Genomic DNA, 18996 nt, shown 5'->3' with positions numbered 1-18996 from the left:
AGTGGCACTGGTCCACGTGGTGACCACTGGAAGACCTAACCATGAACAGTACACAGAGCTGCAGGGCTGTTTTTGTGCAGACATTCAGTGTGAATACGTGTGTACACATATTGTTGTGCAAGGTCTGAGAAGTCTCGTGTGTGTGCGCACTGGTGTGTGGAAGCTTGTTTAAGCTTAGTACGCACACTGCAAATACAAGATGCATATAAACGAAGAAATGTGCCGGATCTCCTGTGTGCGTGTACACCATTATGCTAAACAGTAAGGACATGTGCGCTCATAACTGTGTGAACACTGTAGTGAATATTGCACGCTCACGTTTCGCGCACTTCGTGTGAGAACAGCGGCGCATTTGACCCCAGCAAGGGAGTCGCTTGCCTGGTGAGAACCGGTGGCGCATAGCACGTGCAGCCCCTCCGCGCGAGCGCGCGCGCATGCGCGTACTAGGTGAGGAGTGACGCACAGGCGGGTGCGTGAGGGTCCCGGCGCAGCGAGCCCAGACAGTGTGGGGGCTGCGCGCCAGGTGGGAGGACGCGTGCGCATGCGGACACGCGCGGAGCCGGTGCGACGCGGCGGGCCGGATAGTGCGCCTGTGCAGCCCGAGCATCCCGATGGAGCGCAGTGGCGGTAACGGAGCTGGAGCCCCCTCTGAAGGGGTTGGGCTTGTGAAGGGCTCCTCTCTGTTGCCCGCGAAGTCGACGGAAGCGAGCGCGGGACGATCCTCACAGTCCACCCCTCGGTTGTCAGGTAAGGGGCTCCGGGAGCGCCTGAGCCAACGGGGCTGAGGACCCCCCGGGGGGCGGGGCGGGTAAGGGCTCGCGCCCTTCGGGACGCCCTTTCTGGGGCCTAGGTCAACCTGACGCGGCGGGTGGGGGTGGGGGCTAAGGCCACGTCCGTTTTTCGGCAGGTGACGAGGTCTCCTCGGGCTTGGCGTGGGTGGGTGGGCGACTTTGGGGGGTGGGTAGGTGGAGAACGAGGAGCGAGTGTCTTTTCCACAGCTGTTCCCTGAGGTACGACTTGGCGCCCGACGGGGGGGCGGGGGTTTCTGGGATGGCGACCCTGTGAGCGCCGGGTCCCCGCTGGGGTGTTCAGAGTAGAGGGATTGCGGGTGGCCGGCTCGCTGGCTCGCTAGCTCTCACCCTCCAATCTCACAAACGCGCAGCGACAGGGAATCCGCCGCCAAACCACCAAGGTGGCCCAGCTTTGCGTTTCTTGGTCCCTCGGGGAGGTGAGGGGGGGGGGAAACTATCGTGTCGCACCAGGGCAGCGGCGTTTCCTGAAGGGAGTGAGCCGCAGCCGCTGCGATGACGACGACCCTCCCCCACCCCACCCCGCATCGCCCCCCACCCCCACCCCCACCCTGAAATCGCTGAGGTAGTCAGTTCGCTACTGGGGCGTCTGGCCGAGCGCGGCCCCCCGTTACGTGGCAGCGTGACGATTGAGTGACCTAGCCCAAGGGACTGGAGCTGAGTGCTGGAGCCAAGGGTGTGGGGGCTCCAGGTCCTGGTCCCGTCTGCCCGAGGGGAACAACCCGAGGACATTCGGAAGAACGTGATAAATGTCTCAGGTCTTCTGGTTCTGCTAACCTTCTGTGTGCTTGCAGGTGGTGCGGCAGTATACGCATCAAGAAAAAGGGTTTTACTCAGATTTTTTCCTGGTGATATTTTAAAAAGTTAATAATGTGAACTAATATATATATATAATATTATACATATATATATAAATCATTTATTGCAGTTTAACGTTCTCGTACAAACAAACAAAATCCCTCACACGACTTGCAGGGTTTGGGAATTATCACGTTGTGGAGATCTAAGCATTTCATATAAGGTGGAGGGAGAAGAGGAAAGACATCAAATGAAGTGGCGTTTGGGGTGTTTGTTTTGAGGCAGCTAATTTGTGCTACTGAGCTTTTGTTTGTTTGGTTTGGTTTTTGTTGTTGTTGTTTTGTTTTGTTTTTTTCGAGACAGGGTTTCCCTGTGTGTAGCCCTGGCTGTCCTGGACTCTGTAGACCAGGCTGGCCTTGAACTCACAGCCATCCACCCACCTCTGCCTCCCAAGTGCTGGGATTAAAGGTATGTGCCACCACACCTGGCTTGTTACTGTGCTTTTTATTAAATGCATAATTTATAGGATAGTGATAATACCTACCATTAAAATTATACTTAGGTTTTCATTCTTTTTTTAAATTGAGAAACTCAGGCCATATCTGTATAAGAACCCAGAGTCCCCACTCCAGAACCAGCTCTCTCTAAGAAAGGGAACCCCATACAGTAAAACATTAGAAAAGGGATGTTGTTTGAGTTTGTGTTTTAATTTGGACGGGAGTTGAAATAATACATTACTTAGATGTGTCTTGTAATAGAGAAGGTGCTGTATGGTTAGATGGCCAGTTTATCTGGGATTTTAATTTACTTGAAGGAATTTTAAAAAGACAGATCTCCTCCTCGTGTTGCTATTGCAGTATGGACACTCGTTTATTTTGGAATTTCTAAAATATTCCTCATTTTAAATATATCGTCTGTTACGAACATTTAGAAGTCATTCTTAATAGCTATGTGAAAGAGAACAATTAAGGTTTTTTCACTTTATTTCAACAGGGGTGGGATAGAGACAGGTGTGTGTGATGCTGTATAACCCATGTTGGACATGAGTTCATGTTCCTGTTCCCCATCACCAACATTGCTGAGTAAATGTTGTGTGTGTGTGTGTGTGTGTGTGTGTGTGTGTGTGTGTGTGTGTGTGTGTTTGTGTGTGTTTGTACTTGCATGGATGTGAAGGGTGTGTACTTGTGGAGTCCATGGGTCCAGTTTAGGTCTCATTCTGTGGTTTGGGATAGGACTCAGCAGTTTTCAGCCTCCCCAGTGTTAGAGCACATTGCACCATATTGAACTTTTTTCATAGGTTCTAGGATTGAACTTAGGTCCTCAGGCTTGCATGGCAAGTACTTTACTCACTAAGTTTTTTTCTTGGTCCCATTTTTAAAAATTTTTAATACATATTTATTTATTCATGTATTTTATGTATGAGTGTTCAGTCTTCATGCACACAAGAAGAGTGAATCAAATTCCACTACAGATAATTGTGAGCCACCATGTGGTTCCTGGAAACTGAACTCAGGACCTCTAGAAAAAGCAGTTAGTCCTCTTAATTGCTGATTCAACTCTCCAGTCCAGAAACTCTTTTGTTGTTGTTGTTTTGAGACAGGGTTTCACTGTGTATTCCTGGCTGTCCTAGAACTCACTCTGTAGACCAGGCTGGCCTCTCTCTGCCTCTCAAGTCAGGGATTAAAAGCATGCACCACCGTAGCTGAGTGTGGTGAGTTTGCTGTGAGTTGGAGGCCAGCCTGGTCTACAAAACAAGTCCAGGACACCTAGGGCTACACAGAGAAACCCTGTCTCAAAAACAAAACAAAACAAAACAAACAAACAAAAAAGCATGCGTCATCACCATCTGGCCCTGGTTTTGTTTTAATTTTTTATTTTTGGTTTTTGGAGACAGGGTTTCTCTGTGTAGCCTCGGCTGTACTGGACTCACTTTGTAGACCAGGCTGGCCTCGAACTCACAGCGATCTGCCTGCCTCTGCCTCCCGAGTGCTGGGATTAAAGGAGTGTGCTACCACACCCACTCAGCTTAACCTGTATTTTTTAGTTAGTTTACCAAAGAGCGGGTTCCATTATTCCATTTTCAGGTATGTATATCATTGTAGTTTGCCCACATTTTCCATTACCCACCCCCCTTGCCTGCTTCCACCTCACTGGTCACCTTCTCTTCCCCAAATATTCCCGTTCCATTTTCATGTCTTTTACATAGGTATTTTTGGGTCTAGCCTCTACATATGAGGGAAAATTTGGTACTCTTCTTCCTCCTAAGGAGAGATACTTCCCTTTCTATTGCCCCCTTCCCCACCCCCTTCCCTTTTCTTTCTATGTAGCACAAATTGTCCTTCAGTTCACTATGTAGACTAAGTTGGTCTTGAATTGGTGGTGGTATCTATTGCTTCAGTCCTCTAAGTGTTGGGATTATAGGCATGTGGACTACACACAGCTTTCTGAGAGGGGAATCTTAATTATACTTATTGTAGAACCATTCAATGAATACTACTGATACTAAAATTAGTTTTAAGACTGAGGATATAGCTCACTGAGTAGAGTGCTTACCTAGTATGCTTAAGGCTAATCACTGAAAAAAAATCAAAATTTTAGTTGCCGCTCTATTCACAATATCTAGGATATGGAACCAGCCTAGATGTTCATTAACAGATTAATGGAGCTAGGCTTGGTACATATCTGTGATCCTAGTCCTTAAGAGGTAGAAATAAGAGGGTATTAGTTCAAGGCCAGTCTGGGCTATATAGCAAGGAAAACTTGACTATAAGAGACCCCATCTTAAAAGTTAACAAAACAAGAAGATAAACCCTAGGTAAATTAAGAAAATGTATGTATACACAGTGGCATTTTATTCAGTTGTAAATAAAAAAATGAAATTATGACATTTTCAGGAAATGGGTGGAGATAGAAGGCAATATATTAGTTGAAATCCAAATTCAGACAAGAACCACATTTCTCTTAGATTCTGACCTTAGATTTAAACTTTTATATGTGTATATATGTGAGTATGGGTAGAGGTCATGAAAGGGGAAAAAACTAGGAGACGGAACAACAAAAAGGAATACAATATATGTGACATGAAAAGAAAATGGGTGCTAATGAGGGGAGGGAGGTTAATTAAAACAGTGTAGAAGCTGGAGAGGTGGTTCAGAAATGAGGACATACTGCTCTTGCAGAGGACTGGAGTTCAGTTGCCTTTCACTCCATCTCCAGGAGGTCTGACACCCTCTTCTGACCTCCTTGTGTACTACAGTTGTGCAAAAATCCCTACATATACACAGGGTTGAAATGCAAATGAAATATTTTAACCTACCATCCCCCAAAACTCCATGAAAATACCAAAATGAAATCTACTATTTTGTATGATAGCTAGAAAAATAAATAACTAATACTAGTTACCAAACAGCTATTTTTATTTCTCTACAATTAGAAACAATAAATCTGAATTAAATAAATTTGAGTGTATCAAGGTTGATGTGCTAAAATTAGAATATTCAGTGTAGAATGCAGGTGGTTCCAGCCTTTGTACTTCTGGGGCTAATGATGAGTTCACGTTTAATCCTCATAATAGTCCCTTTTTTTAAAAAAAAAAAAAGTGTCTCAAACTCTGTGTAGGGGAGGGTATGTCCTCAAATTCTCTATGTAGGGGAGGATAACTTTGAACTTCTGATCCTCCTGCTTCCACATGCCAAGTTATAGGCATATAGAAATATGCCAGCACACTTGTTCATGTAGTGCTGGGGATCAAACCCAGGGATTCATTCATGCCAGGCAAGCGTTTTACTAACTGAGCCACATCGCAACTCCTCAGAAAAGTCTTGATTGGGGAAGGAGTGAGGATCAAATGCAGTACTTTATGCATGCTATGCCCATGTTCTATACCAATTTACAGTCCCCATCCCAGATAAATCTTAATTCTTGAGTTAGTTATATTTTAATACATTCTGGGTCTGGGGATATTGTTCAGTTTAGTAGAGTGGTTGCCTAGCATGCATAAAGCCTTAATTTCGCTATCGAGCACCACAAATAATGATGATAATAATTCATCCTAGCTGCTACTCATTCTTGGGAACTGGAGGCTTTCTTTAGTGAGACCCATTCCTAATAAGACTTTATTTCTATTATTAGAGACCAACTACTGTTCCTGAGTGTGCACGGAGTCCTGTGGGGACTACAAAGGCAGGGAGAGTTGAGATATTTGAACTTAGGCCATACAATGTGACTTCGGCATATTTGAAGGACGTGAGTGGTTTTCCTGAAGGTGTTGTAGGACATGGCAAGGAAATATCTCTGGTTGTTACCCCAGCAACAGGTTTTTCAACTATTGAAATCCTGTGCTTGTTTTACTCATCCACCAGCGATGCTGCCTTTTAGTCATTTCACTTCTGAGAATGAAATTACCCAGTATACTATTCTTGTGCTTGTGATGTATAACAAATGAGGAGTGAGTGTCTTTGTTTTCAGTCTGCTTAAATGCTGTTAATGGGCACATAATCACCAGCTGCTAATCACGGTCATTGTCACACAGGTCCGGTATTCTTTCAGCGTAAAATGCCTCCTCCTCTTTTCCCTTTAGGTACTCACTTGCTTTAGGTTCTTTCACCCAGAATTAATGAACTTTATTTTTAAAGATTTATGTATGCTCAAATGCAAATGTGTACACAGGTGGTTGGGTGCACCTCCCTGAATGTATGTCCAGATGCTAGGAGAAAGCATTGGGTATCATTTTCTGTCCACTTACTCCTTTGAGGCAGGGTCTTTCCCTGAAATTAGGGCTTGTAATTTTTCAGCAATCCCCAATAGTCTTCCCGTCTTTGACCCCTCAGAACTGGGATTATGGGCATGCATGGGGCTCCTGCATTGTTACATGGGTGTTGGGAATCCAAACTCTGGTCCTCTTGTTGCATAGTAGTAAGTACTCTTAACCACTGAAGTACCTCCCCAGCCCTGAATTTCTTCCTTTCTGTGACTAGGGTAATTCTGCCAGTGTTACAGTTATTTTCCTATCTCTAAATAGTATCCAGTGTTGTCAACAAACCTGAGTAGATTGAGGTCCAGACCATCTTGGAGTGAATGATAGATCTTTTCCTCCTTCTTTGTCACCGCAGATAAATTATTTGATAATGCTGAACTTCAGTTTTCTCACTGTCTTTTTTTTTTTCATTTGGCAGTAAAGGATAGGATATTGCAAGCCCAGGCTGGCCTGTAACTCTAAGCAGTTCTCCTGCCTCAGCTTTCCAAGTGGCTAAGATTTCAGGCATGAGTAACCATATCTGTCTTAACCTTTCTCACCTTCATTTTTGTTGTTTGCTTTTGTTTTCAGACAAGATCTCTCTTGTGTGGCCTAGGCTGGCCTTATAAGTCACTACAGTAGCTAAATCTGGGCTTGAATACCTGATCTTCCTGCTGGGATTAAAGGCATGCGCCACCACCACCCAGATAACTTTTTCTTTTTGAGACTATCTGTCATTCTTTAACCAAAGCTGGCCTTAAACTTGTGGCAATTGTCCTGTCTTAGCCTTTTGAGTATTGTGATTACAGGTATATGCCATCAACTCTGGTTTATTATCTCAAACTTTAAAAATATTTTATGTTAGCTGGGTGTTGGTGGCAGATACCTTTAATCCCAGCACTCGAGAGGCAGAGGCAGGCAGATCTCTGTGAGTTTGAGGCCAGCCTGGTCTACACAGTGAGTTCCAGGATGAGTTCTCAGTGAATATGTGTTGGAGTATAGAAATGTGTTGGTAGAGAAGTTTGAAAATAATGGAACTACAAGTCATGGGGCCTGAAGTCTGTTGGGTTCTTCTTGTACTCCTCAGTTAATTATTGCCTAACTGAAATAAATTATTTGCTCATTCTTAGTAAACCAAACCTCATGAAAGCAAGTATTCTGAAATAAAAGAGTTTATTGATCCATTACTAATGGTAACCAAAGAAAAAGCAGTAGCTCTGGAGCCAAGTTCTCTTAAGCCATAAGCAGCAAGACTTGTAGGCAGCTGGGAAAGTGCCTAAAGTTCTAAAAAGCAGAATAGAGCTGGAGAGATGGCTCAGTAGTTAAGAACATTTGTTGCTCTTAGAGGGGATCACAATTCAGTTCCCAGAACCCATTCCAGTGGTTCACAACCACCTGCAACTTCAGCTCCAAGGAATCCAGTGCCCTCTTCTAGTCCCTAAGGTGTACACACACACACACACACACACTCACTCACATTCTGAATGTGAGTGTGTGTGTGTGTGTGTGTGTGTGTGTGTGTGTGTGTGTGTGTGTGTGTGCAGGCGAGGTACTTTGGTACTTTGTAAAGAAAATTTGGGAAGGGTGCAAGTTATTTAAATTGAGTCTGCATTGACTGTGGCCAAGAAAGTTGTTACCTTCTGTTGACTGAGACTATAAGCAAGACTACTATAGCAAAATTTGGTTAATGTTTTAACATGCATTTAATAATGTAAATTGCTTTTTCACACAGTCTTAGACTTGCTACTTAGCTGAGGTTTGCCTACAGCAATTCTCCTGCTTCTACCTCTCAAGTGCTGGGATTATGGGTATGTGCCATCATATGAGCCTGGCTATAAAATTTGTTTTGACAACTTCATATTTCCTCCTTTATATTCATTGTCCCTTTTGTAATTATATTTAAGATATCTCAGAACTTTAAGCCCCTCCCCCTTTTGTTAGAGATAAATTTGCTTATAGGTAAGGTAGCATTTCTTGATGTCCTCTAACCTCCATATCTTCCATTCTCATCCCTGGAGTAGGAGACTACAGGGAGGGGTGGTACAAACTGGAAGTTCAGCAAATTCCCTAGGGAGTCTAAATAGGATGGGGCATGGTATAAAGGCTAAAAAGTACTCCCCCAATCAGTTATTTATTCGTTTTCTTTTTTAAAGAGCTTCTTGATTTTTAAAAATTACATTGTTTTCAATTATGTGTCTCTATGTGTAGGCATATACATGTGAGTGCCACTGCCCATGGAAGCCAGAGCTATCAGATCCCCCTGGAATTGGAGATACAGGTGGTTTCAAACTGCCTCATATGGAGGCTAGGAATAGAACTCAGCCCTTCTGCAAGAGCAGCATAGTCTCTTAAACCTCTGAGTCACCATCTCTCCAACTCCTGTTCATTCTTTTTCAAAGTTGGATTTATTTATCTGTTTATATTTATAATGTTGGGAATTGACCATAGGGTTTCCTTCATCTGATAAAAACTACATTGAGCTGTACTCCCAAGTTTCAAAGTTGCTTAAAACTCATGGTGGCCCACACCTTTAATCCTAGCACTCAAGAGGCAGAGGTAGGTAAATCTCTGTGAGTTTGAGGCTACCCTTTACATAGTGATTATTAGGCCAAAATATATATTTAAAAAGGGAGGGTTACTTAAGATTATTTTTGGTAAGACAGACTTTGGAAGAAAAAATACCTCCCACATATAAGAAAAAACTTCAGGTAATTGTTGAGTTTGGAAACTTGCTCTGGCCCTTCCCTGTAATCTTTTGTGAAAAGAATTGCACCAGAAGAAAGAGAAAATGATTAAAGGTGACTGGGTATTGTCGTCTGTTTAAGTGAGAGATTGATTACTGTCCTTCTTTTCATCTAAAGTGGGCACCTTGAAATGTGAGGTCTGTTAGCTTATCATCTGAGGCTCTGCCTGGTAAGGGTCTCTGAATTCCTCTACATCTGCCTCTTAGGTAATTTCTAATATGATTTTCTTGTAGTTGTTTTCTTTTTGCCTAGAAACCTGTCCCCGTCTTAAAAGCCTTGTGATCTGTGAAATTCAGACTGATTGGGGCAAAAGAAAATGAGTTTATTAAGAAACTAAAAGTCACACTGGGACTGGTGGTGCATGCCTTTAATCCTAGTACATGGGAGACAGAGGCAGGCTGATCTCTCTGAGTTTGCAGCCAGCCTAGTCTACAAAGGGAGTCCAGGACAGCCAGGGCTACACATGATGAAACCCTGTCATTAAAAAAAAAAAAAAGAAAGAAAGAAAGAAAGAAAAAGAAAAATGAGGAAAGCAAAAGTCATGCCAAAAGCCAGGCAGGGTGGCACATGCCTTTAATCTCAGCACTTGGGGAGGCAGAGGCAGGTGGATCTTTGTGAATTCAAGGCCAGCCCAGTCCACAAAGCAAGTTTAGGATAGCCAGGGCTACACAGAGAAACCCTGTTTCACATCCCCCCCCCCCCAGAAAGGAAGAGAGCTAGATTTTAAGATAGAAACTATTGTCAAAATGCTGTAAATGCTTTGGAATGTGTGGTTTCAAGTTACTTCTTTGTTTTATTTTGTTTTTTTAAGGCAGGGTTTGTCTTTGTAACAGAGCCCTGGCTGTCCTGTAACTTGCTTTGTAGACCAGGCTGCCCTCGAACTCGTAGAGAAAGTCATGTGCCACCATGCCTGATTCAATAAACATTTTTATTGTAGATGATAACAACCAGTAGGGAGACTGGCATTGTTGACAGGCCATATACCACACTTTGGGCCAGCATTTCATAAAAGGTAAAATATATAATAGAATTTTAGGCTTCATGCAGACATGCTTATCTTTTCAATTTTGGATTAATAGTTTGATGGCTTCTTTAGATGTATTTTAAAAGTAAATGTATATCAAAGTTATCAATTTGTAAAATTACAAGAATGAATAAGGAGTGAAAACAAAAGTCAAAGAAAATACTAAACAACAGTGTAGATCAGTGCCAGAAAATGCAAATAAAGTTCTAGCTACATGTGTAACCTTAAATTTTCTAGTAGCCATGTTAGAGAACAAAGGGGAAATACGTATACAGATTTAACCAAATATATGTAAAATATCATTTCAGCATATAAAATCATTGAGAACAGTTATCAAGTGACACTGAGTGTGTATTTTATATTTTTGGCACATCTTCAGATGGACTGATTGGGCTTTAACTAGCCAACTTCAGCTAGTAGTTACTATCTTGGGCATCACTATGGATCTAGCTAGACATCTTAGTCATAGCAAGTTCAGTGGTCTAAATTGAATCTTCTAGGTTCTAAGTATACCATTCTATTGAGTATGATTACTGTGCTGTTGGATATTGTTAGAGCTGTAATAGTTCCTGTTATGGAAGCCAGTTCTGATGAGTTTATTAGGGCAGATGCTTCAACACTGGGGACTACACTCTTGGCTAGTCCCATTCTAGGTTCTGCTCTCCTTGTTCTTCGATCTAATGGGAGAGAGTTGGCGTTAGGTGTAGAGGGTCTTACTGGAAAAGGCCGGTTAGCCAGCATTTGTTTCAGGACATGGAGGACAAGTCTCTGCGTGACCAAACTGTCCCTGGAGCAGTTGGTTGGTTGGTTGGTCTTCACCTTTAGACCTAAGACTTGAGTGATAGTTTAATTAACAAGTATGGTATGCCAATTGCAGTGGTAGCTATATTAGATTAGCTTCTTGTTTCTGATATTCTGCCCCTACCCTTTTGTCCTCATCCACATTCCATGGTTACTGTTATTCAGCAATTTTAAGCCCTTCTGAGAGGGGCTATAGATGAATAACATACCTGATATTAATAAATACAGATCAGGAAATCCCCTTGTAGCAAGTCTTTCTTCTGGTACCCAAAGCCCTTCATTGAACAGTACTTTATCCCTACTTCAAAACAATATCTTAATGTGTGCCATTAGCTTGAAATAACCGTCAGAATTATAAACTAGGTAAGATAGAGTACTCCTGCTGTGGTTATTTTTAAAACAGTCTATACCCTAGTAGGATTCCTGTATGTTCTTTTCCTTTAGCGCCTAGGTATGTGTTCTCAGTAACCCACTGACTGGAGAGGGAAATAGCATTGTGTATAGAGGCAGTAACTTCTTAAGTGGTTTTGCTTTGTTTTTACCCTATTAAATATATGTTTAGTTTGTTTGAGCACCAGACTTCAGTGGAAGTATTGTTTGTGTTTGGGTAATTTTCCACCATTGGAGTCATGTGCTGTGAACAAAATTTAATGTTGTTCATTTCATTAGCTAGATAACCAACATTATTTAACAGTTTCAGTTACAACTTCAGAAGGAAAGCATTATTTATTTTCTTAAAAGATTTATTTATTACACAATGTTCTGCCTACATGTACACCTACCTGCCAGAAGAGGGCACCAGATTTCATTATAGATAATTGTGAGCCACCATGTGGTTGCTGGGAATTGAACTCAGGACCTTTGGAAGAAAATCCAGTGCTCTTAACCTTTGAGCCACCTCTCCAGGCCCCAGGAAGCACTTTTTAAACAGCTAATTTTAATCGTGGTTTTATTCTACAAAATGTTTTTGTTCTTTCTTTCCCCTTACTTACTTAAATTTCCACTTCACTTGATTTTATTTTCATTCGTCCCAAGTACTTTTTTTTTTTTTTTTTTTTTTTTTTTGGTTTTTTCCAGACAAGGTTTCCCTGTGTAGCCTTGGCTATCCTGGACTCACTTTGTAGATCAGGCTGGCCTTGAACTCACAGAGATCTGCCTGCCTCTGCCTCACTGGGTGCTGGAAGGTGTGCATCACCACACCCGACTTTAAGGTGTGTTTTTTTTTCCCTAAAGAACAATTGCTAGTCATCAATGGTCCGTTTGCTTTTACACATTTGTACATAGTCTTCTGGTATGGGATTAACAATTTTAATAGAACAAAGTGAGAGAAATAGACTTCTTCATATTTCTTTGTTGTCTTTTAATTTCTTTCAGTTTTACTTGAGGGGACTTAATGCCTTTCTGCTAAGGAGTAGTGAATATATTTTGTGGTACTTAAATTTATCTTGATTACTAAAAAGTTAAATAATTCTTTCCTCTTTGTAAGGTAAAAATGATTTCAGAGTGACTACTCTCTCACCAATTCATCAGGTTAGACCTACAAGGTATAATGCTTTCCAACAGAATTATATCGGAAGATTCAAATGTCCTAGATCTGAATTGTTCCATATGGTAGTTAACCAACCCCATGTGGCTTTTTAACACTGAAGAATTGAACTTTTACTTGTATGTAATTAAACATTTTTGTAACTCTATTATAATGGCATCTGTATTGGACTAGGTTGTAACTGAATGTTGACTCACTTTGCCTGAGTAGGATCAGACATGAAGAATGTATTCCAGATCTCAAACAAGTTGCTTTCAAACCCATCCAGTTTTTTTTTTCCGTGCAAGCTCTTATTTTAACTAATTGTAACTTAACCATTCTCATGAATATAGCTTACAGCTTCTCTTGTTCATAATCAATTCTATAAGGTGGTGACAATGATAAAACTAGTAGGTAAAACTTATTTTTGGCTCCTGATGGCTCTGGGATACCAAGAGTCTGGCAGCCTTGTCTAAGCTTATCAAGTTGGCATCACTGAAGAGTAAAGACAGAAGCTAAAGTCTTTAAACAACTTGGTGGAGAAAGCAATATACTTAGAAGGTATTTCCAAACCATAAGGCCATTTGAATTTGGGTGAGCTGTGGGAAGAACTTCTCTAGGCAAAGGTTGGCAAGAATAGCTGATGAGAACCTGGATCATGAGTATAGGTCATTGAATCCCATGGCTGGACATGAGGTTGGTAAGGGCATTTGGGGCATTGGTTTAATTAGTAATATTCCCTATTTTATAGGATGTTTATCGTAAAATAGATACGTCTCAACTTGTGTTCCAGATTCCTTCTCATAAACTGGCCTCATAAACTTCATTTCTCACCTGATAATGTTTTAGGCAGCCTTACTGGTGCTTTCCAGCTCTGTGATGCTGTAATCCTTTATAACCAGCCCAGTAGGCAGAGGGAAAGGTATAACTGATCTTCGTTCTTGTTGATGGATTTACCAGCCACAGGCTTTGGCGGTCCCCCTCCCCCATAATGATCAAACACACAGAAGATCTGTTCCCTCATCCTTTATGATCCCTATCTCTGGGCTGGTGCCTTTGGTTAGACTTGTCATGCAGGACCAGATGAGCATTAAAAGAGCATTATGGGTCCCTGTGTCCAGATCCTCCCTTGTCATGAGTCCATCATGTTACTTTCTGGTTGGCCTTAACCCCCTTTGATGTTTGTCAAGCATGCCCTAGAAAGTACAGTCTAAACTGCTGGGTATAAGGTGTTCCAGGCTTGTTGAGATGAAGCTGTACTTACCCTGTAGCCTCTTTCTCTGGCCAGTGACCACTGGTCCTTAGCATCAGTACACTTTACACCCATTTGCACAGTAGTGACAATTGCATGCTCTTCATTTTGTCTAGAATTATTTTTTTCTGTATCTGTTTTCTTTATTCATCTCTACCCTATCCATGTTTCAGTATTTGACTTGCACTTTACCTCCTCTCTGAAACTTTCTATAATCACACATACATTTGGTGGTTTTCTTTTTATTTCTTCTCTTCCATTTTCCTTATAGTGTTAGTTATGTTAATGCTAACTAATATGCAAACAAGCTTGGTCTTAGCATTTGGAAGTTGAGATTTATAAATCCTAAGTATATAGTCTACTGAATTTTTAATATATGTACTTATGTAACCAATGCCTAGATTGAGAAATTAAATCTTTCCATTCCCCAGAAGGGTTCCTACTTCCTCTTTCCAATCAGTAACTCACAAATGTAACACTGCTTTTATTATCTTTTCACTACAGATTGGTTTTTTTGTTGTTGTTGTTGTTTTTAAACTTTCTTAAAAATAGATTGATATGCCAGGTGTGGTGGTGCATGCCTTTAATCCCAGCACTCAGGAGGCAGAGACAGGTGAATCACTGTGAGTTCGAGGCCAGCCTGGTCTACAAAGCGAGTCCAGGACAGCCAAGGCTACACAGAGAAACTCTGTCTCAAAAAACAAAAAAAAAAAAAAAAAAAAAAAGAAAGATTGATATGGTATTACTTTTTTCAAAATAAAACGTCATGCAGCTAGATTAACAAAACATACAAGCACTTGCTCAGAACCAAAGTCTACCATCTAAGTGAACTTCTATACAGTTAGAATAGTCACTCTGAAGCCATGGAACTTTGTTTTAGATTTTAAGTGTTGACAGTGAATTGCATTTTTATTGAATTGTAATGAAATTTAGCATCAAACTTACCATTTCAACAGATACAGTGGTACATGTCTATATAAGACCAGCACTTTGTAGGTAGAGGTGGAAGGATCAGGAGTTTAAGGCCAGCTTGAGATACAAAATGAATTGGAGGCTAGCCTAGGCTATATGAGATCTTGTTCTCCACCCCTACCCTCACCCCTAAGAAAAGACAAACAAAAAATTTTGTCATTTCAACTCTTTTAAAGTAGCATTAAAAAGATTTATATCTGTATGCAACCATTACCACTAGCCATCTCCAGAAGGATAATTTTTAAATCAATTTTCTAATTTTCCCCTATATTTCTTTCTACTTAATATATATGTTTAGGGTAAACCTGTTCTATTACAAGTACTAATAGCTCATTTGTTTATATTTATGAGTAGTACATCATGTAAATATACTTATTCTGTTTATATTCTTATTGATATACAGTTGAATTATTTCCTTTATTAACTCATTCTTTTTGAAATAAGGGGTTTCTATCTAGCCATAGTTGGCCGAGAAATCACTATGTAAATAAACATGCTGTTCTCAAACTTGCAGCAGTCCTATTTCTCTGAGTTCTGAGATTAGACATAATATCTGTTTATTTGGTTATATTTATTTAGTTTCAAGTAGCCCAGGGTAGCTGTGAACTGACTATAGCTGAGAGTGACCTTGAGTTTTGGTCCTCCTATCTCTATCTTTTAAGTTCTGAGATTAGAGGCTTTTTTTAAACCATACTTAGTTCTTTCTAATTTCTTACACTTTTTTTTTTTTTTTTTTTTTTTTTTTTTTTTATGAGTCAGGGTTTCTCTGTGTAGCCTTGGCTGTCCTGGATTCACTTTGTAGACCAGGCTGGCCTCAGACTCACAGCGCGATCCACCTGCCTCTGCCTCCCCAGTGCTGAGATTACAGGCGTGCGCCACCATGCCCAGCTCTTACACTTTTTTTGAGATAAGGCCTCACTGCATGGCCATACCTGGCCAGAACTCTCAATGTAGACCATGCTGGCCTCAAGCTCACAGAGATGCACTTGCCTCTATTACCTGAGTGTTGGGATTAAAGGCATGCACCACTATATCCATCCTTCTTATGGTTTTGACTAAAACTGATATGAACATGATATTTGTATACATATATTGGTGCTCATGTAAATACATTCCTATCGGTTATATACCCAGGAGTGAAGTTGCTGGGTTATAAAATAGTCATATGTTCAACTTGAACAGATATTGCCAACCATTTTACAGAGTGGCTTGTATTCATTTTTAGTTGCTGCCCTTACTACAGACAGTGATTTAAAGCAAAGTAAGCATATTATCTTTTAATTTGTAGGTCAGATGGTCTGAAATCAAGGTGGCAGCAGAGCTTTTCTGAGGCTCTAGAGAAGAATATGTTTCCTGTATTCCTTAGATCCTGGACCCTTCCTCTGTTTTCCAGGCCAGCAGCATAGATTATGTGATTCTCTGTGTCTGATTTTTATTTTGGGCTTAGCTTAGTCACACCTACAAAACACTTTGTGTGTGAGTGTGTGTGTACATACGTGCGTACGGACATATGGAAGTCAGAGGTTGATGGTGGTTGTCTTTCACTGTACATATTTATTTTTTGAAACAAGTCTCTCTGTGAACCTAAAGGTCATTGATTGAGCAAAACCAGCTGGCCAGTCAACTTTAGGGCTTCCCCATTATTCCCAGTGCTAGGGTTGTAGGTGCATGTCACTCTACCCAGCTTTTTAAAAATGGGTTCTGAGGATCCAAACACAGGCCTTTATGTTTATTCAGTGGGGCATTTTACTGAATGAGGCATCTCTGCATCTCCTGTAGAGCTCTTTTATCATAGAAGGTAACATCCCTACATTCTGAGGACTAGAGTGTAGATACCAAACAGCATTATTTTGTTAACATGTAGCTAAACTGTTTTGTATTCCAATGAGAATTCTAATTTTTTCCACATCTCTATAAGTACTGGTGTTCAGTCGTTTTAATTGTAAGCATTATGCTTGAGATGAGAGGGTGTATATCCATTCCTACCAGCTCAAGCAATGTGTTCTTCGTTGTGCTAATGATAGCTTTACTATAACTTATCTGTGTTGCCATATGAATGTTTGTGTACTTACTTATATCTTTGCCAAACTGAGCACTGCTTTGTAAGGCAGGTATATAGTAGCTGATTTAATAATTTCCCCTTGGGTTATTTTTTTAATAATTTAATTAATTTATTCAGATTACAATTAAATTGTTACCCCATCACTTGTATCCTCTCATTCCTCCCTCCCTCCCGCTTTCACCCTATTCCCCTCCCCTAGGTCTATGACCGAGGAGGACCTCCTCCCCCACTGTATGGTCATAGGCTATCAAGTCTCATCTTGGTAGCCTGCTTATCCTTCCTCTGAGTGCCACCAGGCTTCCTCACCAAGGGCAAGTGGTCAAATATGGGGCACCAGAGTTCATGTCAGAGTCAGTCCCACATAGATTCAGAGCTTAAGAGAAAACATCTGAAACTTTAGAAATTGTGTATGATATTTGGCTAGTAAAGTGTGGCATGGAATACTATAGTTTTTTTTAATTAAGGAATTTAAATTCTGTACTGGACAGTATGGCAACCAGTTCCACATTAAAAATTCTGTTTCTTGGCTGGGGATGTATCTCAGTTTGGTAGAGTTCTTGCCAAGCATACACAGTATTCTGACTTCATTTTTGGTTATAATAGTTGTTTTTCAAGTACCATGTGACCAGTGCTGGTCTAGGGTGTTGTCCTACAGCTGTAGGCTACTTACAGACAGGAAAATAGATGTGTATCACACGAGAGTGGACTTGATCTTTTTTCCAAACACTAAATTGAATGTATAAACAATAAATCATAAAATACTTTGACCCCCTTATAAGACAAGAAAGACATCCTTTTCTGCAGCCTTTTTGAGCTGCTTTATCATTCTGAAATATATATTATAGGGTATCCATATTTCTAGTATAAAGTTTATATCACTAAAAGAATGTTAAAATGTTATCTTTTCTCTCTGAAGTTTTGACAAATTTAGCAGTGAAATGAACTTACAGTCAACAAGTAGGAAAGCACCCACAACATTGGTTCTGTTTATAGGTACAAGAGCCATATAAAAAGAAAATATAAGGTCTTAATGATTGACACTTACAGGAATAGAAGCTTGAGAGTTTCTGGGAAGATGTGGCATTAACCTATGGGAGGTTGAAGAAAGGAATACAAGGTGAGCAAAGGTTGTCTTAAGCATATACAATCTCTCTTTAGTAATCCTTCCTAGATTTTTTCCCTGAATCAGCCGTAGGCAGTTACTTTCTTTTGCTGCGATAAAACACCATGACCAAGGAAATTTATAAAAGAAAGTCTTTAATTGGGCTTAGAGTTCAAGATGGTTAGAGTCCATGATGGTAAAGGGAATGCATTGTGGCAGGAATAGCCAGGCGCTCATATCTCATACTGAATTGCAAGGGGGAAGTTGAGAATACAATAGGGATGGCATGGGCTTTTGAAATTTTCAAAATTTGCCCCAGTGATACACACCCTCCATCAAGGCCACACTTCCTAATCTTTCCCAACCAGTTCCACCAACTGGAGACCAAGTATTCAAACATAGAGCCTAATGGGGCCATTCTCATTCAAACTCTCATAGGCAGATAAGGGGAAATTTAGAAAAGAAAACCTGTGCATCTGTTACTTACAATGTAGATAAAAGATTTTGTAGACACACAATTTCTTTTGTAAAAGAAATTTTCTGTTATTTCTGTCTTCAGTTCCCATAAGTAATCACTTTAAAATATGCCAAAGAAGCCGGGCATGTTGGCACATACCTGCAATCCTAGTACTCAGGAGGTTGAGGCAGGAGTATTGCTATGATTCCAAGGCCAGCCTAGGCTACTTAGTTAGAGGCCAGCTTGTAATACAGAGTAAGAGCTTACCTAAAAAAAAAAATCAAATCAAGGGCTGGAGAGACAGCATAGCGGTTAAGTGCACTCACTTCTTTTTCAGAGAGCCCAGGTTTTCTTAGGATTCACATGATGGCTTAAAAAGTCTGTAACTCCAAGCCCAAAGGATGACATACTCTCTGCTGACCTCTGTGGGCACCAGGCATACATAGTACACACACATATGTCCAGGCAAAACACTCGCATACATAATAAATATATAAATTCCAATGAACTAATTTTGGGGATGGCATATTCTGGGATCCCACAGTATCAAGGGTGAGTTCTTAGAAGCATGAATTTTAATTTTAAACTGCTTTTTATTATGATATTAAATGTAATATAGACTATCATTTTATCAATCTAAGTGTATAATTCAGTGGCATTAAATATATTCACCATGTTGTCTAACCATCAGCACTATTTCTAGAACATTTTCAAC

General features: G+C 40.7%; 1 protein-coding gene across 5 annotated transcripts in view; it reads left to right on the top strand.

The window, feature by feature from the left end:
• The first annotated feature begins 504 nt into the window (after positions 1–504).
• Map7d2 (MAP7 domain containing 2) overlaps positions 505–18996 on the top strand; it is a 79128-nt gene continuing 60636 nt past the window's right edge. For 2 of the 5 annotated variants that reach the window (XM_051141155.1, XM_051141153.1), the window contains exon 1: positions 507–747. In XM_051141155.1, the coding sequence (XP_050997112.1) occupies positions 612–747 (136 nt within the window). In that variant the 5' untranslated portion in view covers positions 507–611. Of the gene's footprint in view, positions 748–18996 lie in introns of all 5 variants that reach the window. The other 3 variants (XM_051141157.1, XM_051141156.1, XM_051141152.1) reach the window with 3 other exon arrangements.

This window comes from Acomys russatus, chromosome X, assembly GCF_903995435.1.
Source record: "Acomys russatus chromosome X, mAcoRus1.1, whole genome shotgun sequence".
NCBI lineage: Eukaryota > Metazoa > Chordata > Mammalia > Rodentia > Muridae > Acomys > Acomys russatus.
Note: the sequence above shows the minus strand (reverse complement) of the source record. Positions and strands in the feature narration are given on the sequence as shown.